General features: G+C 36.9%; 1 protein-coding gene, 1 long non-coding RNA gene and 1 pseudogene across 9 annotated transcripts in view; 1 reads left to right on the forward strand and 2 right to left on the reverse strand.

The window, feature by feature from the left end:
* LOC110043793 (uncharacterized) overlaps positions 1-22,989 on the reverse strand; it is a 198,503-nt gene that overhangs the window by 62,258 nt on the left and 113,256 nt on the right. For 5 of the 8 annotated variants that reach the window (XM_089272057.1, XM_089272055.1, XM_089272054.1 and 2 more), the window contains exons 2-5: positions 15,961-16,010; positions 10,489-10,559; positions 10,364-10,416; positions 2,190-2,370 (exon numbers count right to left, since the gene is read on the reverse strand). In XM_089272057.1, the coding sequence (XP_089128183.1) occupies positions 2,190-2,370; positions 10,364-10,416; positions 10,489-10,559; positions 15,961-15,980 (325 nt within the window). In that variant the 5' untranslated portion in view covers positions 15,981-16,010. Of the gene's footprint in view, positions 1-2,189; positions 2,371-10,363; positions 10,417-10,488; positions 15,130-15,960; positions 16,011-22,989 lie in introns of those variants that run through there. The other 3 variants (XM_089272059.1, XM_089272058.1, XM_089272060.1) reach the window with 3 other exon arrangements.
* Positions 7,644-8,802, forward strand: LOC149104206 (uncharacterized; annotated as a pseudogene).
* Positions 19,777-22,367, reverse strand: LOC149104207 (uncharacterized). The gene is made up of 2 exons (XR_016201690.1): positions 21,469-22,367; positions 19,777-20,887 (listed from the first exon to the last, which is right to left on the reverse strand). It is a non-coding gene; the product is annotated as an uncharacterized LOC149104207 (long non-coding RNA).

Below are 22,989 nucleotides of genomic sequence, written 5' to 3' on the forward strand. Positions count from 1 at the left end.
TGAATCTGCTGGTGAAAGAAATGCACACATCATCAGCAGGTTCACTGGCGCTCAATCTATTAAGATCAGAGTAATGGCACACAACGGTCAATTTTAAAAAAGTTACACTTAAAGTTTTTATATGCATAATTTGAACTTGTAAATTTCGGCTTGTAAATACAAGGATTCAATAGCAGTTTTTTCCACACTGGAATTCACATGGGTATCCTAAGTCAGGATACAAATGTAAATTAAAATTTTACCCTTATAATTGCAAAATCCGCTTGAATGCACATGTATTTTTACAACTGCAACTTTTAATCTCTGCCACCCTTTCAAAATCTGTATGCCTATTTAGAAGTCCAATGGGTGGATGAAAGCGTCTACAGAAAGATGAAACTTCTCTCAAAATTCTCGTAAATTCTCGATCTCAAAAAAACTGTCTTTCCTCAAAGTTCCCAGGTTGTTAGATAACTTGACGTCTCAGGAGCTCGTCAAGTTCCTCTTCACTAAAAGAAGACATGTTTTGACGTTCCAAATATATGTGTTTCTTAATCTTTTCAATGCGAGGGCGAGACAGCTGCCATGTGAGTTTAGCACTCACAGCTTCTTTCAGCACATTATACTTTCAGCACATTATAATTCAGTCATAATAAGCTGGAACTTCTGGTTATCTGACAAAGGTTTGGAAAGAAGCCAATCGACCGCTTCACATTTTGCTATCGTAAGTGTGACAATCTCCTGATGCTTCTTAATCTTTGAATCAACCTTTTTACAAGAGATTATCAGCCCAGAAGAAAACAACGAGAAACTGCTGGCTAAGCTGCCTACTTAGGATCCTGGCTAGGATTTCTACCAGCGTCACTACAAATTCCAATTTGGTGTCCTTTAGGGACCAGGGACCGGTTTCTCAAAAGCCCCGGAAACTTTTTGGGCTCGTAAAGTCATAGCAAAATCTCGAGCCTCACGATTACAAAGGTATTTTATTTGCATATTCTTAATATGAAGAGAAGTTCCCTTCATACAAGAAGTTTCAGGCGTATACACTTCTCCGTTTTTAGATACAGATGGACTAAAAATGGCTTTATGGGCCCGAAAAGTTTCCAGGGCTTTCGAGAAACGGGCCCCAGATGTGTTTGCTCAACACGGTTACGTTTTATTTATTATCTCTAAATGAGGTCCTTTGCTTGCAGAATGTTGTGAATTGATTCACAGTGAGTCTCCTTTCCATTGATGCTTTCAACTGTGGCTTGGTAGATCACAATTTAGGCATTCAACACCTAATGGGCATGTGGATTTTGCCTTTGAAGTTTTTGTGATTCTAGTTATTATTGTAATACCAGTACTTATTATTGTAATAGACTTAATTATTAGTATCCAATTTTGTAAATTGCACTGTTTATTCAGTTTTCAACTGCCAGAGGTGTTAATGTTAAAGGTAAAAGGTAAAGTCTGTATACGAGCCAAGTGGCCCACCAGGCCAGAGGTTATCCCAGTTTCCATAGCATGAAGCAACTAGAGTATTTCTACTCCCCCCTGGATGGGATGCTAGCCCATTGCAAGGTTAGAGGTGTTAATAAAGTACTATTATTACCACTACTATTATTATACAATTACATGATCTATCTTGCGATCATGGATTATTCTCACGGGTGGACTTGTTGTGGACGCTGATTTTGCTTTCTAAATTTGGCATGGACAATGTATCTTCCACAGGAGAAAAAGTGTCTTTTTTTCCAGTTTTTTTCTCCTGTTCACCTATGAGGGAAAAACAGCCGAAGGAAAGGATTTCACGATGGGAAACTAAAGTTTGTTCCCTAAATTTCAGGCTGGAAGATCTTAGAAAATCATTTAATGGAAGAGCTGCTGTCAGTACCTTCCCCAAGGTAAAGCTCCTCCTGAAAGACATTCTCTGCCTGTTCAACAGAAAAAGTTGTTTTTGTCCATGCCACTGGCACAGAATAGCAAGAAATGAATTATGGTACTGTACCTCTTGGACCTCTCAGCAGGAAAGTTTACACTGGTTGATTTGCAACGAACATCATACCATGTAAATTGTATGACTGTATGCATAAAATTAAAGTTTTGTGGGCAAACATCAAACAACTTTTAAAAAAACTTCTGCCTCGTCTCCTCCACATCAACCCACTAGCCTTTTCTGACAGCGATGTGTAATGTAGAAATCAAAAACAAATGTTTCTAGAACCTACCTTTTTCTTCCAGGATTTCCTGAAATGTTTGTCCCAGTTTACCATCCACTAATCTCCAGCAAATTTTATTCACTAAAGCATGACAAACTTCAATTTGCCGTTTGGAAAACGCTGCCATCATTTCTTTGAAATGATGGCTATTTTCAGTCTTGGCCGCTGCTATCAGCATGAAGGTATCTATCTGGCAAACAAATTGGAAATTGCAACTAAGTACAGTAAAACCATTATATTATCATGATTGAAAAACGTTACTCTGGTTTAAAACAAATGTAAAAAATGTTAGCAAAAATTTTTTATCTGTAAAAGTCCCAACGTTTCAGCTAAAACTTTAGCCTTCATCAGGGGAAAGTGACGAGGAATTTGTAAAAAGGCACGTTCTTATACTGTGCTGATTTGCTGATTTGCGTAGAACGTGCCTTTTTACAAATTCCTTGTCACTTTCCCCTGATGAAGGCTGAAGTTTTAGCTGAAACATTGGGACTTTACAGATGAAAAATTGAGTGCACGCACAGGGATTGCAAAAACAAACATGCCATCAATTGAGCGCTCATTTTATTTACCCAACACCCGCACTATCTGTGCTATTTTTCTCTCTATTATTGAACGCAGTGCGGTATTGATGACTTTAGTCTTTTATTACAAAGATATGTTAGAAAAGGTAACGATGCAAAGAACCCAGCAATTCTCGGCTTTTTCTTTGTTACCGAAAGAACCCAGTTAAATGCAGCACATGCACAGTTGCTCGAAAAATTGAGACCGATTGCTTTTGCAGAAACTTGCCAATTTCTGACGATCCAGTCGTTAGAATTTCAAGAAATTTGGCAAAAAAATAGTTCAGAAACCACGTGAATGATCTATAGCAAAAAATCTGAATTTTGACATAGGGAATTTTTAATAATACAGAACATGCAGTGAAAACTATTTACGACGATTACGAAAATCACCTATGTCAAAATTTTATTAGACCAGTGTTGACAGAAGGGATTTAATGTCAATTCGTAGTGGGCAAATGATGAAAAAAATCTAACGACTGGATTTTTTTTAAATAAACAAAAACCATTTTTTAAGCCTTGTTTTTAACCAGCCCCGTTGCCATGGCAACAGCACACACCTAAGCCAAAATGCGCGAATAAACTTTTTTGTGATTAACCTTGACTCTTGCAAAAAATGGGCGCCAAAGCATAAATAGCTTAAAAGAAATGGTGAATTAGGCATAGGCTCTTGAAAACTGTGTTCGGCCACCTTAAACTGCAGCAAAAAGCTGATTTAGTAGACCAAATTACTACTGACATGCAATCAGTTCGATATATTTATATTCCTTGATATTAGCATTTATAGAGCATAGAGTAATAGACTGAAAGTGACAGAACTTTAAAAGCAACAGGTTTTTTGCAAAACAAGTTTCGAAAATAGGACAATATTAATGGCTAGAAAGTTCTTGTTTTGGATGAGGCACTGACATGGCTACCAATTATGGCTTGGCAGCTGGTGTGTTTCTTATTTACGCCACAGGCAATGTATGTTTTGAATTCCATTTGTTCAGTATGGTAAATTGTTCTATTGAGTCAAAAATTAAGATGTGGGATTGGAATATTGAGTACTTCTTACCATTGTGAGATGCTGGTGTGGCCAGTCAAAGTTAAGGCTAACCTGGCTGGATATGGGCCAAATTAGCTCCAATCTACTCAAAAAGGCAACGTGACAGCATGCCTTTCTTTCCACTAGCATAGCATTTTATGACATTTTTGCTCGGGCATGCACAGAAATCAAAATTTTGGACGAGAAAGTGACCTACGTCTTTAGGCTTTTCGGTTTTTTTAATTTTGTTTTTCACCTTTCCTTTCTCTCCTTTTCTTTCCTTTTAGCTGCAGTGATGGACCTTCTACTGGGCTTGTTTCCAGCTCAAAAAAGTTCGAGAAAGCCTCACTGAGACGGGCAATTTTTACCATGGAGTAGCCACATGTAGTTGCAGGAAATTTGGCACTGAGTTTTTCACTCAACTTTTTGAGCATTTTCATGCATATTTCAGGCTCCATTGAGCCATTCACTCTGATCTGGGTATCACTAGAAAGATCTTTTCCCCTTGCAGAAGTTGAGCATCGATGATGCCCATTTTGGTCAAAGGTGATGATGTCAGAAGAGGAACAAAGGCCAAGGCTCATAATGGCCGGTTATGAGCGGCACGGGTGTCAATGGGTTAATGATGTGGTACTTAATAAAGCGCCAGATACAAGGTTTTTCTGTGTCAGCCAAGTTAGAACTAAAAATTGAGTTAAAGCTGCTTAGACTGCCATTACAAATACATTCTGTACAACAACATTTATAACAAAGTTTTGATGCTTCATCAGAGTATGGATGCACGGTAAGCTGAGTTTCAAATTTTTACTTCGAAAATTTTGACAAATTTGACCACAAACTTGAGCACAATTAAGTAAACGTCTCCTATGACTCAGACAAATGAAATGGCATCAAGTAAAATCAAGCTATTTGTCTGCAGTAAACATAGCTGCATGGAGACCAATGTTAGCAGTACTGAGTAGCCTTAATTAAAACAGTACAGGAATAACAAGTTTTGCTAGATTCCAACAAAATGGTAATCACATGGCAAAAATATACAAATTCTCGAGTTAGCGAATCCTTCCATAAAATTTGTTACAAAAGCAGAAATAATACAACAGATGCAAAACAATGACAGAAAACACCAATTGAGCTGTCTCTGTTTACAATGAGAAGCTTTAATTTTGTCAAAATGCTCCAACCACACTTACATAGAGTGTAGCAATGCTCGTTTGCTTACTAGAGATCTCCAGTCATCTCAGCAAAGTGAACCTCAACAATTACAACGTTCACCTGACGAGTAATTGGTTGAAAGCTTGCTCTGATAATCTCTTGTGCATGTACTAAGATACACTATGACAAGCTACTGCTACAGCTACTTTGGCTATGGGGGACTAGGGTGACAAGGCCGTTTTCTCCGCAAAACTCCCAAACAGATTAAGACTTCACTGAACAGCAACGGGGTGTGTAGCTGCCGAGTGTCTTGGCAAAAATTGCTTTATTCAAGGACACCAGGGACTTTATTCTACTCTCACATGACATAGCCATGATTAATCACGAGGATTTCCTTATCCTGTATCCGTCTAACATCCCCAGAGCTTAGACTTGCCTACCAGCAGATTTTAGAACCGCCTGTAATTCCAACCACAAAACAATATAATACTGATTAAAACCTCAATTCCAGCATGGGCAGGGTGTTCGTAAAACGTGATAAGCCCAAAATCAAATGCAAAACTTTCAGTTAATTCTAATAAAATCCATTTTGAACAATAGCATTTTAACCCATTGAGTGCCTATATGATGTACCCAATACGTCATGATTTTTGTCCCTCTATATTATGTACTGCGTACATCAAATTGTTTAGAGATTTAGTCAAACTCCTGGCACACCGGAAACAAGTTTTATCGGCACCTGGATTTTTCGACAGACTTCGTTCCCATTGCTATGATGTCATATTGATATCAAATTATGTCAACCTTAGTGAAATTAACCACGTTGAAGAGACACTTTTATGACATTTCAGAAAATGTGTACATGTTCCTAGTTTAAGTGAAAAAGCTTATGGCACAAGAAGGTTTTTACTAGACACCAATTTTCAGTGAAACTGATGTGGCACACAGCGTACACAATGGCCAGGCACTTAAGGGGTTAATCCAAGAACAACCGCAGAATACTTTACAAGGCATGACTATTTAAGCTGAAAGGACAATTCTAAACGATTACGTAAAGTTATTAAAAAGTAATGAAAATAACTTGGAGAGGTATAAAGATAAACACAAAGATGTCGAAAACCAAGGTCTACAATGGGACCTGCTCAAAATGGAAATAAGAGGCTTCTCAGTTATGTATTCAAAATTAATTGCGAAGGCACGAGAAGAACAAATTGACCTTCAAAACAACGCCAATGAGTTGCGTCTAAAAGCAGAAAGAAACCCAGAAGATAAAAGAGTTCTTAACGAATTTACACCTCAAAAGCATACTGCAATACAAAACTAAAGGCGCAATCCTCAGAAGTAAAGTGAGGTGGTTTGAACACAGCAAACACGATACAAAGTATTTTCTTAATTTAGAACAAGAAACTTCTGCTAAAAGTGGGTGACAAAGTTGAAACTTAAAGACAACATGTACACCTACGACCAGTTTGAGACTTTACAAGAAGAAAAAAGGTTTTATGTATCGCTTTACACGTCAAAGAACCTCGATACGGATAAATTCTCACAATCTCCTTTCCTTAATCCAAACGATGTAACACTGCTTTCGCAGGAGGACAAATTAACAGGTGAATACCTCATTTTCACGAACGAATGTTTGAATGCACCGAAAAAATTCTGAAACAATAAAACATCTGGTAATGTCGGCTTCACCTCTGTGTTTTATAAATTCTTCTGGCCAGAGCTGTGTGCACCGAAATGATTGCTAGTTTCAACCATGCTGTTCATTTAGGAACCCTGTCTATTAGTCAGAGACAAGGAATAACATCACTAATTTCTAAAAAAGATAAGGACACTTCATTATTGGAAAACCTGAGACCAATTTCACTACTAAACATTGATTACAAGATCCTCACAAACATAATTGCTAAAAGACTGGATAAGTTATTGCTGAAACTTATAAACCCCGATCAAACTGGATACCTAAAAGGCCACTATATCTATGAGAATGTGAGACTCATTCAGGACGTCTTGTTTAATACAAAACACACAAATATCGCCGGAAATGCAATCTTTCTTGATTTTTGAAAGGCTTTTGACTCAATAGAATGGGAGTACTTAAAAGCTGCCTTGAAGGCTTTTAACTTTGGACCAAACCTCTTAAAATGGAATGATGTTTTACACAATGAAGCTTCTAGTTGTGTAATAAACAATGGCCACACATCCTTTTTCCTTCGTTTACAATGCGGTGTTGGGCAAGGCTGTCCTCTGTCTGGCTTGCTTTTTATAATTAGCATTAAACTTTTTACAAGAGCTCTCAAAAAAGGTCACCCAATTAAAGGAATTAATGTTGAAACAAAAAAATCAAAATTATGCAATATGCCGACGACACCATGGTCTTCCTTAGGGACGAAAAGTCAGTGGAGCAACTATTAAGACTACGAGACAAGTTCAGGTCAATGTCTGGGCTAGAAATCAACAATTCTAAGACACAAGCAATGTGGCTTGGATGCTGGAGAGACAGAACATGTAAACCCTTTAACTTCAAATGGCCGAAAGAATCCATCTGCGCTATTGGCATATATTTCTCCTGTAGCACTGAACATGCAGACAAACTAAAATTTGAGGGAAAGATTAAAATTCCAGAAAAAAACTCTCAATGGCTGGAAACAGAGAAAACTCACTCTACTGGCAAGGATAAACATTGTTAAGACTTCAGGTTTGTCTAAGCTCAGTTACAGTGCGTCTGTTTTTACTATGCCCAAGCATTTTGTGAAAGAAATAAACAGGATATCATTCAATTTTATATGGAAAGGTAAATCAGCAAAAGTCAAAAGAAGTACCATTACTAGACCAAAAACAACATGGCGGACTTAAAATGCTAGACTTTGAGATTAGGGACAAAGCGCTCAAAGTCACTCGGACCGAGCGGTTGAAATCACACTCCAGTGCATCATGGAAAATAATTCCAGAGTTAATTGTAAAACAAAATGGCGGCCAAACTTTCCTAATTAAGTGTCAGTATGATATTAAGACGCTTTAATTCCCTTGACAATCTCCTAATTTTCTCACCATACCTTGCTAGGATACTGGCAGAAATTTAACTCCACAACAATGCTAGATATCGACAATGTACCAGATAAAATTATCTGGAACAACCGTAATTTAGTAATCAACAGAAAATCTATTCTTTATAGCTCTTCATTCAACAAAGGTATCATCAGCATCTGCAACATAATTAAGGAGAACCACCAATTCCTCCCTAGCCGAATTAAAACAAAAATTCAAGCTAAAGATCCCCTTAATCCTATAGTATGGGCTTATATCTGCCATTCCAAAGGAATGGAAGTCATCTTTAAAGAACTCTCCCTCCAACAACAATGACATCATAGAAACGACCATATGTTCTACCAAACCGCTGACTACCCGCGCCTCCTATTCCACTTTCCTAAGATGGTTACCTCTCATATTTGCGAAAAGAACATTTTTAAACACGGGTTCACGAAAGAAGATATTCAAAATGTGTATTTACTTCCTTTTACAAAAACTAGGGATACAAAGCTAATCACGTTCCAATACAAAGTAATTCATAACATCCTTCCTAATCAAGTCAGCATGTTCCGAGCAGGTATAGGTATAAATGACACTTGTCCTCTGTGTAACAGTGAAAAAAACCCCAAAATTTACATGTTTTACAGCTGCACGGAAACTACAATGTTCTGGGGTCGTTTCACTAATTGGTGGTACCAAACATTTAACCAAAACTTAATTCCAAATTAATGCATAATCTTGTACCGCTGGTACCAAAAATTACCCACGTTTTTCTTGAAAAGAAAACTTACAATAATTTCCAATCTACTTGGGCCACCTTATTGTAAAAATTTAGGTACTAAAAACCGTTAATACTTCTGTCACTGTGCGAGCTACGTTTCATACTTTCTTATGCCAGAAACTATTTTTTTTGTCTTTGTTTTTGTTTTATTTAATATTGCTAACTTTTAAAATTCATGTACGTAACATCAGGACGTAACAACATTAATAACTTTCAAAACAATGCAGTTTAACAAAAGACTATCGCAGGTAGTTTAACGCTTATTACAGTTATGACCTACAACAAAATAGCAGGTGTTTGTCACGGTTATTAAACTGAACAGTAACCTGTAACTCAGAAATGCAAAATGAACTAAAACAAATATGTCTACATTGGATTTCTGTGTTTTTTGTCCGCGAAAGTAACTATGTAAAATGTACTAAATGATATTATTTTCTCTCCTCACACTAAAGCAGGAAAGCCGTACTAGAAAGCACATCTTGATGTCACCGGAAGTGATTCTGACTGCAGACAGTGAGTTTGAGAAACAAACTTTAAACTTGTGTGGGTCAACCTTCACAAGATCAACCTAGGCAGAATCACAATGTAAGCAAGATTATAAAATTCTGCCTTCTACCGAAACTAATGATACATTTGAAAAAAATCACTTATTTCGACTGGCTAAGAGCAGTGTACATAACGCAGGGGCAAATTACAGCGAAGACTATCGGTGGTCTTCCAGGTATTTCAAAAGTGGTCAAATCTCACCTGAAACCTTTCCAAGATAGCTGAAAATAATTAGATGTTTTCCAAACATTTTGCAAGATCAACCAAACCCTTCCCAAGGCATATCAATATCACCCGATTATTTCAAACACTTTGACAATAATAAAGTGTATTATCGTTTGTCTCACGATGTAGTCACTTGAGATGTAGATCGCGACGTTTCGACTGCTTACTGTTATTCTTCTTCAGGCGATAAGGTCGACTGATTGCACAGTATCATTTATATCACAAAGCTCGGCTGTGATTGGTACATTTCGATCCTCCTATTGTTCCATTGTTCCGGCGAGTAGCTGTTCCCTCAGTGGTCCACTGTTGCACCATTCTCCTGCTGTTGTGTTTTTTGATCGTGGGCATCCATGCTTCAGGAATTTCAATTCGACTATCCCTGTTGATGTTATTAGGGTGAAGTCTTATGTGAATAGCTTCCTTGACCCAATAGGAGGATCGAAATGCACCAATCACAGCCGACCTTTGTGATATAAATGATACCGTGCAATCAGTCGACCTTATCGCCTGAAGAACACTAGCAGTAAGCAGTCAAAACGTCGTGATCTACATCTCAAGTGACTACATCGTGAGACAAACAATAATACACTTCATTATTGCATCTACCACAATGAATAACAACAACCTTTCCCTCGACACTTCCGACGATGTCCCAAACCTTCCTGAAGAATTGCAAAGATTTCTCAATATCATCTGAAGATTGCCAAGACTTGAAAACTTTGTTGGAAATTTTGCGGATATTTTCAGAAATTTACTAAGTGCCTAACCAACTGGTAAATATGTAGACAAATCAGATTACAGGATTTAGTGAGCTCCACTCGTTAACACACTGTGAGAAAATGAAACGTAAAAGTTGCAATACCTTTTTCAAAGTGACGTTTTCCAAGACATCTGTTAGTTGTCTTCGATAGTCTTCTGCAAGAGAATAAATCACTAGAATATTGACAAGAATACTGAGTTTCAAGACACAAAATTTGTTTTACGTACCGGTTAAAAATGTTATCAGCCTTCCGCTGATTTTTTGTAGCGACGATGGCCCTTCTTCCTGCCCGCCATCTCTAGGGATGTTTAAAGTAAAATTATTACCAACAGTTTTCCACACATATATCGTTAAACTAGTGTGAGGTCCACATTGGAGAAATTGGATTTTTTTGGCAGGTTTATGGAGCGATTGGCAGGCAAAAACCATAAACTTGTAAAAAAACAGACAAATATTCTCACCGCAAATCGAGCAAGCTAGCTCAATAAAGTATTAATTATACATCAACATTTAATTAAGCCAGTAAAATCAGAACTGCTCTTCGTGGCTCTTTGTAATCTGCTAACTGAATTGTTTTAGATTAATCTTTCTAATCTGACAAATTTAGTTTAAATTGATGCGTGTTGGTGATCCATTCTCAGTAAATAAACGCGCAGGCGAAAGACTATCTAATATTTTGCGTTTCTCATGTCACTTGTGAACATTTAACTGAATTTGTCTTCCAAACATACTTACTTTCTGCCCATACTTATTTTGGCGTGTTGCATTAAATTACAAGTTTAAGTGGGACTGAATTACAATTTTCTCGAATTTTGATCGGTGTTCATGCAAAATTGCCAGCAGATCCCACAAAAATGAAACTGTTAACCTAAAATCAATTGATTGAACTGTCTTTGGCTAGAATATCAGACGATTTGAAGCACTACCGGTCAGCTTTTTTCCTCACTGAATTTGCAATTTTTTTAATCTTGTATTAATTTGAACAGTGTGTCCACTTAATCGGGGCTCAGTTCTCTCAGAAAACACAACAAATTACAGTAATTACTATATCTTGATTAGAAAGAAAGAATCAATCTATACATTGAGAGTTGAGAACGTTTCACAGCGATGTAAACGTCTGTGTAGCAAAAATCTTAAAAGTTTTTTTATTTTTCATTAAATATATAAAAAACTGATTGGTAACAAGAGTTTAACCCCAGAGTCAAGTCAAAAGAAGTGGCTAGAGGATTGTGACCTACCAATAAATGACAGCATAAATTGGACTGCTGCCTATCTTTTAGCTAAAAAATGCACAAAGAGCACTAAGCTGTTAGAGTTTCAGTTTAAATTCTTACATAGACGTGTACCAACCAATAACTTCTTTTAAAATAGGTCTACAGGGCGATGAAAATTGCAGTTTTTGTCACACCTCTGAGTCAATACTTCTTTTTTTTTGGTCATGCTGCCAAACATCTCACTTTTGGAATAAACTCACTGAATAGCTGAAAAACTTAAATTTACCTCCTAGAGATTATGCTTTAACATATATTACTGCTTTGGGTCTGAGACCAGATATCTCTCAATTTGTGCTTCTCATCCATTACTGCTTTCTCTCAGCATGATATCACACAAGGCTCGCTAAAACAAAAGATGATCATCCAAATCTTACGCATTTCATATGCACAGTAAAATCACAATATGAAATAGAAACAAAAAGTGGAGACACAAAGAAATGGACACCTCTTCCAAGATATATGAGGATTTTATTAACATTTTAGATTATATTTTCTATACCTATCAGTATCTATCTCCTACCCATATCCTACCCATTAGTCTACTTCCAATCTCTTGTCAGATGCATAACTCACTTTCCCTATAATGTATCACATGCCTTTGGTCTGTCTTTTTGTTTCTATAGTACAACCTCAAGCTGTAATGAGAACTATCTATTTTTCTTCTTTTTTCCTTTGCCCCTTGTCGTCACTTTATTTGTTAGTGTAAGTCGTTTAAATATTGTAATTCAAATAGTGTAAATAATTAGAGCAATACAATGTAAATAGAGCTAGTGTTGTAAGTAAGCATTGTTTCCCTTGTGGTATTGAGAATAAAAACAAAATCGGAAAAGTGTAAAATTTTGTATTATCACGAAGTGAAATCTGACCTTTTTTCCTTCAGTTACTTGCCTAGGCCTTCAAACTGGCAAAGTATGAGAGAAATCGATTTTTCGACAGTGGCAACAATTTCTTAGGTTTTTAGTGGCAATTACTCTTGAATTGTCACCAGTCCTCTGAACGTCTCTTTTCACCTCTTTGCATAATTGTTGCATCAGCTTCACATAGTCCTCATTAAGGTAACTAACAGGATTCATCTTTGCTTGTGAAATACACCTCTGTGTTTCAATCACTGACAATCTTTTGTCATTCAGCTTCGTCTTCTATGTGAAAGTGTGACCAGGATGATACATCAAAACATGAGATTGGCACATTGCCCTTTCACAGTTCTTACAAAAGAACTTCAGCTCTTTCTCGTGCTGTTGCTTTGAACAAAACACAGCTCGCTTTAGCACATCCTCATAGTCCATATCTTGAGAGTCTTTGAGCACCAGAACACTGTAATGTTACACTGTTCACTAGTGTTCCTTGTTCAATCGTGTGGCTGCTTCCTGTGTCAGGGATGTCAGATTTTCCATGTACTTCCGTTTATCAGCTATTGCTCGACACTTCAACTCTTTGTACATGTTTACCACCAGGTACATCTCTTGGAGAGAGGGAGAATGGGGAGACGCTAAAAAACATGTGTGAGGCTCGTGCGCTTCACACGCAAGGATCGTGGTTACGGCACTTCGCGCCTTCCGAAAATGTCCAAAAACGACTGTTTTGCAGTCTATGAGTCATGTGACATTCACTCCTTTGGCTTCTGTTGCCTGTATCCTAAACACGCCTTACTGCTTTCGCTGTGTGCAGTTACAATGTTCCCCCAGATCTTATTCACTTCTTCCTCATTGTTCTCCCTTTCATTTATTTCTACAAGAGCCTGGAATCTGTTGTGCACCTTCAGAGATGGCTTAGAAATAAGCATTTTAACTCAACCTCATTCCCAGGTAGGGGCCTAATACGTTATTTTTTGACATGCGCATAACGTGGTTCTGGGTGTAAATTTGGCATGGCTCCATATCAGAAAATGTTTACCTTATAGAGGTTAATAATCCTGGAATTTTCATGCTTTTATCAAAAAATGAACAATTCTGGTTAGTTTTGGACTACTGAAGGAAGCTCCACCATTTCCATTAATCAGCAAGTGATTGACTTGATTTTTATCTCTTCCTCCTGGTCTATGGATCTTTTGGTGTGGAAAAGGGTGCTCCCTGTCACCAGATCATTTGATGTGCAAAACTCCACAAGCCTTTCTCCATTTTCGTTGATGATACCACATCCATGACGTCCCATCACCCTGTCACTGCCTGAGTTATCAGCACCAACTTTGGCATTCAGGTCCCCCATGATGATGATAAGATCTTGCGATGGGACCTGTTCAATCTCTGCCTGGAGTCTAAGATAGAAGTTGTCTTTCAGATCATCTTCACTGTCATTAGTTGGAGCATAACACTGAACCAGGGTTAGATTCTTACACCTTCCCTTTAGCCTAACCTTTATGAAGCTACTATTCTAATTTATTATAATAGGCTTCCATTCCGGGAGTGATCTATTTGCTCCTTTTTTCAGGATAGTCTCCACGCCCTCATGATGTTGACCATCGTCTTACCAAGAATATAATACGGTCTCGCCTGAACACAGACTTGAGTCTCTGTTCCTGTCCACATACTTTTGCGTACACCTAACACATAAAACTTGCACCTTCTCATTTCTGCTATGTTCTGGGCAAACTTTCGAGTTTCATACACAGTACATACATTTCAAAATCCAAGACTGGTCTTGGCTTTTACTCCAACTTCATGCCAGCAGTTCCCTTCTGGCTTTCACCACTGGCAGTCACATGGTTCGAAGACCTTGGAAGGCCTGCATGCAGGTTGTTAGTTGTCTTTGTTGTTGTTTTCATAACTAGTAATTTTTCCAGGATGAGGTTGTTAGCCTCAAACTCAGACATGGGACTATTTTTAGTCTGGACCCTACTCGTTGACCTTTTCAGTTTGGTAGACCATACCAGGGGTATGAACACCCCCGCCAGCATAGCTCTTGGAGTCATTGGCATGCACAAGCCACTCAGCCATGCCAAAGCAACAGTCCCAGAGAGTGGTCTTCCAAACATGAAGTTAAGATATTTTTACTTACGAAAAATCTGATATTTTGTGCAAAATGAATTGAAAAAAGCAACTCACAAAATTAATTTGTTCTTGATTTCTATGCGTGATTGAAATTTCTAGTTCATAATCTAATTGTTAAATTGATGTGCTTGATGTGTGAAATGTGACTGATCAATTGAACAAAAAATGATTAATAAGTAGTTTGAGATTAACTGAGCACATAAGTATGAAGAGACAAATATGCCTGGCAAGAAGACAGATAGACAAATGATGTATAAACAGATAGAAAAACAATACTCAGTTTACTTAACTTCCATCTTACATGCTTACCTGACGAGGGGAAATATTTAATGGCTCCTAACACAGCTGGAAAATCATTTCGAATCAAACCAGACCTGTTTCTGTTCTTATCTCAGTAAGGTCTTTCAGTTGCCAGAATTTCAGGAAAAATTATATTTTGGATGCAAAATTGAGTGGGTGGTTTTTATAGAGAAGGCCTCCTGGATTGATTTTCTGAGAGTGTCGAGAATCGGAAGACAGTCACGAAAAATTGATTTTTCTTTTAAAACGTACCCTTGGATGAACTTATTCAAGGGAAAATAGTTTAAAGTTCCAACCATTTCTTTTACAGCCAAGAGTTAAGAAAGGTCAAAATATGCATATAATGGCGGTTTTCGCAGCTTAAAATGTTCAGAATTTCACGCTTCTTTACGAAAACAGTGAGGACGTAAAAAAAAAATCCAATGTAAACAAAACTTGGCACAAATATTATTTCATTCTTATACTTTAAAATCGTGTACTGCAGTTTTGATGAATTAAAACAGCCCAACTTCTATGTTCCAAGATGTTTTTCCTTTCTCTATTTACTGTTTACTTAAGTCTTTTACCATTCTATGTGAAACTTGAACAATTGAACGTCAACAAATGGCTAAAATGAATGAAATGAGTACCTAAGGAGAGACTGGGCACTAGTAGGTTGAATCACATTTTTCTCAAAATCTACCTGTAAGACCCACCTCAAAATTTCAGGAATAAGAAATTGGCTCTGACGTAACATTCATGCAAAGTAAAATAAAAATCTGCAAGACAGATTTCAGCTATTTTTGATTTCACATTTTCTTAGTTTGCGAAAAATCTGTGCTACAGATTTTTATTTTACTTTGCATGAACGTTCAAGTTTCACTTGGACTTGTAAAAGACTTAAGTAAACAGGCTGTTGTAATCCATCAAAACTGTAGTAAGCCACCTTAAATGATTGCATTGCTATGTTTGAGACAGTCCAGACATTAAAATTGTTTTATATTACTGCTCAGTTGTACTCGTTAGGAATGACCTGACGTGAATGTGATGTTTATGTCGGGTTTAATGCAAAACCCAGATAACCTGGACACTGGCACGACTTTTGGTGTCAGTATAACTGGATTCACTGTTTTACAGTCAATTCTAATTTACCACTTACATTTTGTTCATAAGATTCATGTGGTCTCCTTTCTTGTTGATTACTTCTCTCTACAAACAAATGGGAAATTTAATAATTAGCCATCTCAGACAATGTTTTCTAAGCCATAACCAGTCATATTTAAGGGGTGTTATTTCACACCCCAAATAAAATTTGAATAAATTGTGCACTTATTTTGTGAATGCCCCCAAAAGGAACAATACCCTGAAAATGGTTTTCCTAGGACTTCAGATAATCAGCTCAGTATCCTTTAAGTATTGAGAAAGGGGCCCTCACTGGTGTATGAGAAGACATTTTGTTCTATTCCACAAAGGCCATTGTCGCATCCGCTAAGAGAAACAACTGGCTCATGAAACAAGGAGAATGTGCAGTTTTCATAACAAATTTACCTTCATTCAAAATCACCACACTCATTTACAAAAACACCTTAATTAACCTAAAGCAGTGTTCGGTGACCATTTGCCATTTTGGCTGTGGCCAAATTGAATTTCATGTAAAATGCAAAAACACACATCCTCCCAGACAATGCGCATTAGTAAATGTGTGAACAATAATAAGGAAGATTCAAAAGTCAATAAAAAAAAATAAAAAAGTAAAAATAAAAATAAAAATCTTAATTGACCACTCCCCCAATGGGGCTTGTAAGGGCCAATGAAACTAAATGATGAAACAAATAATCCAAATGAACATAACATGGTTAAAAATTCCAACCGGCAGGAGGCAGGCCAGTTGGCTATTTACAAGCATGACTAAAGAGTTGAACTAGGGTCTACCTAGAAACAACTCCAGCTCAGTAAATCATAGTATCTCCAGGAATGTCAAACCAATCTCACTAAGAGTAGCCCAAAGAAAACTCACTCTGATGTATAACCTAGCCAGTGAGGTCTACAGTGCGGGCCTACATCCATACCTCAACAGACTCACACCCGCGCTTTGGTACAATAACCTGTGCAAATTGCCATTCCAACAAGAAATTTTTTTCACTTGGTCTTTAGTTAAGCAAGACGAATTTAATAAAATTCAAAAATGGTTAATTATTGTGAGGGACTTTCAATCAGGATTTCCTACCCTTTCATTGGCAAAGACGGCAACGGTCTAAAGTGTTGTTGTTGTTGTTGTTGTTAGAGAGAGTTTTAAGCATGCATTATGCATGAGATTTGATTCATTTTCTGATCACAAGGTTAAGTTATTTTTATTCTAGTCTACTCTTGATCCTTTTTAGTGTAACTGAGAATTGGGTCATTCTTTTAAGTGTAGGTCTGTCAAGTTATGGATACACTTAGGAGTGAGCACTTGAACAACAGACTCATTAGATAAATGCACGGTAAGCATTTTGTTCTTGGCAGTACCAAGAGGGCATTGTGTAAATAGCCCATTGGTCAGCCTCCCACCAGTTGGGATTCTTAATAGTTTATTTCTATTTGCAATATTTGGTTATTTATTTACAGTGTCCTCAATTAGTACAACAGTGCTCAATACATTTGACACTTAAATAAAGTTATTATTATTATTATTAATTATTATATGTTATTATTATTATTATTATTATTAGCATGAACTAATTCTTTTTGCTCACTCTTAATTTGCATGTTTTGCAACTGCTTGAATATGCCCAGGGTATCTGTTTGAAAGTTGGGCAATTGAATCCCATCATTTGGTTGAGTTGGCTAATCGAACATAATAATGGAGCTCATTTTGTCAATTGAACAGAACCGAATGTTTGAGTGCAACTGTAGTGATGTATTATTACCTATTATTTGTTTGGTCACCCTCATTAATGATCTTGCTGCATAACTTGAAACTAAAGTAAAATGCACTTCACATAATTTAATGACAAAACTGAAGTGCATGAAAAGAACAAAAACTGCAGTGAAAACTCTGCCTAGCAATTGCAAATATTGGGGGAACACAAAAGGAGTAAAGAAATTCCAAAGCTAGATGTGAACTATGTTGGCTATACTCGCGGACACATTGATCAACGCAATGATGAACACAAGCATTCAGATATTGGAAACACCTACGTGACACACTCAGATCAGATGAACAAAGATCTTCAGGAACAATTTATCATCCTTAAGAAATGTTGTGGCAAATTTGAAGGCTTAATTTATGAAATGCTCTTTATCCAAGAAAAGAAACATAACCTGAACTAAAGTAAAGCAAATCTATTTAGTATTTAATTAACACTCTCCACATTCCACCTTGTAGAGTTTTTAATTACATGTAATGAGTCCTTTACACATATTCTTAGTATATAAAGAACCAAGAATTTGAAAATTGGTAATAACCATTAAAAAAATGCATAAAAATAAATTAATACATCAAGATAATCATTGTGGCATGACATATTTTCCTTAGTTGTATTACAGCATTCTTTCCAGGGAACATTTAGTAAACCTTGCTGCTGGAATATGAATTTCTTGGATAGCTGTGGCATTGAGATGTCTGGCTCTGCATTTGAATCCATAATACTCACATACATAAATACATACATACTCACATACATACTCACATACATACTCACACACATACATACATACATACTCACATACATACTCACATACATACTCACATACATACTCACATACATACTCACATACATACATACATACATACATTTATTTGATAAGTACATTTAAAATAAGCAACTGTACAGCTGATGTGGACCTACTACTACTAAGTCTAAATAAGAGAAACAGAAATTTACAATACAATTGTCATAAAGCTAAAATAGTATATACAATAATGATAAAAAGAGTAATCAAATAATTTAAAAATACCTAAATTCAGGGTTCTTATTATAATTTACAGAGCATTCCTTTTGGAAACTGATGTCTCTGACATAGGTCTTAATCGCTTTTATCTTCCTTTTAAAAGAAAGAGGGTTTTCAAGCTGTTTGACAGAGTCAGGTAAAGAGTTCCAGGCAATTACAGCTCTGTGTTTAAATGAACGACGGCCCTGTTCAGTTCTTGGCCTGGATACAACAACATTTAACGATTTCCTAAGACTATAAGAAGAAGCGTTCTTCTTATAGTCTTAGGTCATGATCTGTAGATCATGTCATTCTGGGTGAGAAAGTTAAGGCCCTGGGAGTGTCAGATGATATGTGGATATGGCTGATGGATTATTTAGCAAATAGAAGCCAATTGACACAAATAGATGGTGCATTTTCGGAATCTAAACCTGTAAAAATTGGGATCCCTCAGGGTTCCCTGTTGGGACCTTGGCTCTTTATTACTTATGTAAATGATCTTCCTTACAGCATTAGAAGTGGCGAAGTTTGCATGTATGCTGACGACACTACCATTTATACCATTGGTAATACTACTGATGAGGTTGCTATAGTCCTCCAGGTGATATTAGATCAGCTACAAACCTGGTGCCAAAAGAATAGATTAATTATTCATGAAGGGAAATGTGATGCATTACTCTTGGATACAAAACCCTTTATTGGCCCTCTGAAGGATTTAGCCTGGGGACACAAAACCATTGGATACAGATCTTTTTCTGTATGTCTTGGTATAGCCATTGATGTAAGACTCTCCTGGGCCTATCATGTAAAATCTGTCTCTACCTCATACAGCTCTAAAGTTAAAATGTTAAGACGCATAAGCTTTTTACCAAAAGCCACACTAGAAACAATTTATTACAAAACAGTCATCCCAAGCGTCTTATATGGTATGGCTGTGTGGGGCTCTTGCCCAGACTATTTGATGAAAGATCTAGAACTAATCCACCTCAGAGCAGCAAGACTTATCCACAAACTACCAAGAGACATGGAAGACAAAACAGCACTTATAAATGCAAATTGGATGCCATTAAAATATTTTTATTGTTCTTGTATTCTAAATATAACACATAATAATGCATAATAGATATTAATTGAATAATGGAGATAGGTCTGCTGGAACTGCATAGAATTCTCCATCCATTAGAAACCCTACAAAATAAAAAGGAAGTGTTTGTAATTTTGAAGAACAGGAGACATGATGTGAGGGAGAAGAGACAGTAAGTCTTAAAAGGGGACAGGTAGTTTGGTCAGAAATTGAGGATTGTGCCAAGAATCTTTTCATGAATTGAATGAATTCTCTTTCCCAAGAACTTTTACACTAGAAGGTCTAAGTTGTGCCTACACATGTGATATAATTTGGTGTCTCGGGTATTTAACTCAAGCCACGACATAGTAAGATTGTATATAGTACATTGCTGGGGTATCTACATCTACATTGCACCCTTGACATTACAGGACATTAGCAACTTACTAACCACTGCCATTCCAAGGTTGACCATGGTGTTTCTAAGCTCATCACGTAGCTCTTGTGATCTGCTGTCAGTCACACTGTGGTAGTGGAGGAATCTCACTGGAAATCTTGCTTCTTGGCTGTTATCATGAACACCATAAGGTGTGAGGGTGCCTCCCTCTTCTTGGAGTGCAGTGAATGGACATACTGAAGTAGCTGTTTAGTAGATTATCAGTCATACTGCTACATCTTATATTTGCTGAAATTTGACTGCGCAAGCTTGTGGTAGAAGACTTCAATTCCTTCTTCATGTTAAGAGAGGGTCTATTCTGTTGCATTTGATTGCCTCTTTGGTTACATGTTTTTCATTTACCTGCTTGTCTCCATCCTCAATCATCCTCAAGCATCCTCAGATTGATATCAAGACCAGAAACTACCAATTTTAGATCTGACTCTAGTTTTGTTGCAGTTACTGTATTCCTAGGCCACTGAGCAAACATCTTCTGTTGTTCAATGTATTCTTGATACAAAGCTTCTAGTTTATCATTTTCCAGGTCAGACTCCCCAGCCCATTCATGTCTTATAGACCGGCTCTCCTTGTCCTCTTCACATTTTCAAAAGCATCTGCCTTGATCCACCATCTGCCATTCTTGTTGCTCTCCCTGATTTTCCTTGAAGCAGCAACCTGGTTTGAAAATGAAAGTATATAGCAGGTGTTGTGACAGACATAAATGTCATACTTTAGACAAACACCTACACAAAAACATACAGGTACAGGTTTTAATATTCAGTTACATTTCCATGCACAGGTAGCCTTATTCACCACAGATATTTGAGGGTACAATAAACACAGGATATAAGATATGATATGTTATACACTTAAGGTAGCTCAATAATTCTGACCATCCTTTGTCCGACATTTTTCCACAGCTAGCGTCCTAATGCTAAGGAAGAACTTCAATATACATGTAAAACATTATCTTATCATTGTATAAGATAAGAAATCTGACATAACAATCAAATGCCATGGCAATGCTAATAGGGCTTAAAAATCCCCTAAGTTTGATATTTTCTGGCTTATAACTAAAAAAATTACACAGTTTCCGTTTTTGACTATTTTCTGTTCAATTAATTGATATTATGAACACAAAAATGGTGAACATACCATTTATAGCCACACAAGACTAGTGAAAATATCACGTGGCTCTTAAACGTATGCAGAAATTTAAAAAAAAAGACTTGGCAGAAATTATGCTTGCTACACACCTGAACATTACTGACTCTTGTTAAAGCTGCAGCCTGGATGTATTGCTGAATCGTCCTAACAGAATGACCAGCAACATATACTTTTGCCTTCATGGGGTCGACATGTTTATGTTTGGACTGTCTTGGCTGGAGTTGCATACCATGCATTTTTTATTTCAGTTGGGCAGTCACCTGCAGCAATTTGCTCTTTATGTTGCCCACTCTGCCGTGCCCAGAGAAATCTTAATTTTTTACTCAAACTACATGCACTTTTGTCACCGCTACTTGCATTAGGATTTACTGTTTTATTTACATTCTGCAGTTTGTGCCTTGAAACAACAAGGGTGTCATAAGCATTAGAAAAAAAACATTGTGTTCTTTGTAATAAACAAAGCATAAATTAAACAACTCATTTTCAATCTTACAGGGAAAGTATCACGGTTCAACGTACACGTAAGCTGTGATTTGGCCCCACCCAGTTCCATTGTTTATAAACAAATTAGATACGAGTACATAACTCATCCATCTGGAATAAATAGCTATGAAGAATAACAAATTTGATGTTCAATTCTAAATTTGCCCTTTTTCTGTCTAAATCCGTTTATATCTTCCATAAAATTTAGACACCAGTCATTCTGCTAGCCTTCGTATAGCCATCATTACGCTTTCACAAAATTGTAGGCTGTGATTTCTGAAATACATCTTGTTAATACAAAAGCAAAAATGTACTTCATGTATGGAGTTGGAACATATGAAAGGATTTTTCATGGGAGATCTTACCTATATCATCAGGTTTTTGCGACTGACCATAAAATGTTCAAAGGCAAATTTCCCACAAGAGTCATTGGCACACTTCCGATTGTTTTATAAACAATGAAATTGAATGTTAAATGTTGTAGCTTGCGTACACTGTATGTGCCAAGCCCTGAAACCTCCCCCCCCCCCCACCCCTCCTTAAACTTTCTGGCAGGAAGTACTAGTTAAAGTGCCACTATGATCAAACTCTCGATACCCAATTTTTTTCATTTTTGTACACAATAGGTCTTACCTAGATATCTTGGAAAATTCTGATCTATTACGGACATTAGAACTCATGTTTTTTGGACCTTTATTTCCGAGAATTTACAGTCACCATTAATTTTCCTTATTTTAAGTCTTGGTTGAGAATTGGAGAAAATGACGTCATTTTCTCAAAAATACCACACGGGTTGAAATAATCAAAATTAGTACAGCAATTTGCATAAAGAAAAACAAAGACTTTGGCTCCTATATTCGTGCAATTTTCCACATTAATTGTTATTATAATTTCAACCCATGTGGTATTTTTGAGAAAAGGCAATTCCCTTCTAAACTGGTTTCTCAAATCAACAACATTGTCAACCAACAACATGTCTAGTATCATTTTTAATGTCACCTCAACTGTGATGTGAGTTATGTGGATTACACGCACAAAGCTTTAAACAGACAGACATAACAGAAGTCATTTTCTAGATAAAAACACCACCACGACAAGCAGGGCGAAGTCCCGAAAGACCTACTGAG

This window comes from Orbicella faveolata, unplaced genomic scaffold (assembly GCF_042242905.1).
Source record: "Orbicella faveolata isolate gen_17 unplaced genomic scaffold, um_ofav_v1 contig_34, whole genome shotgun sequence".
NCBI classification, from domain to species: Eukaryota; Metazoa; Cnidaria; class Anthozoa; order Scleractinia; family Merulinidae; genus Orbicella; species Orbicella faveolata.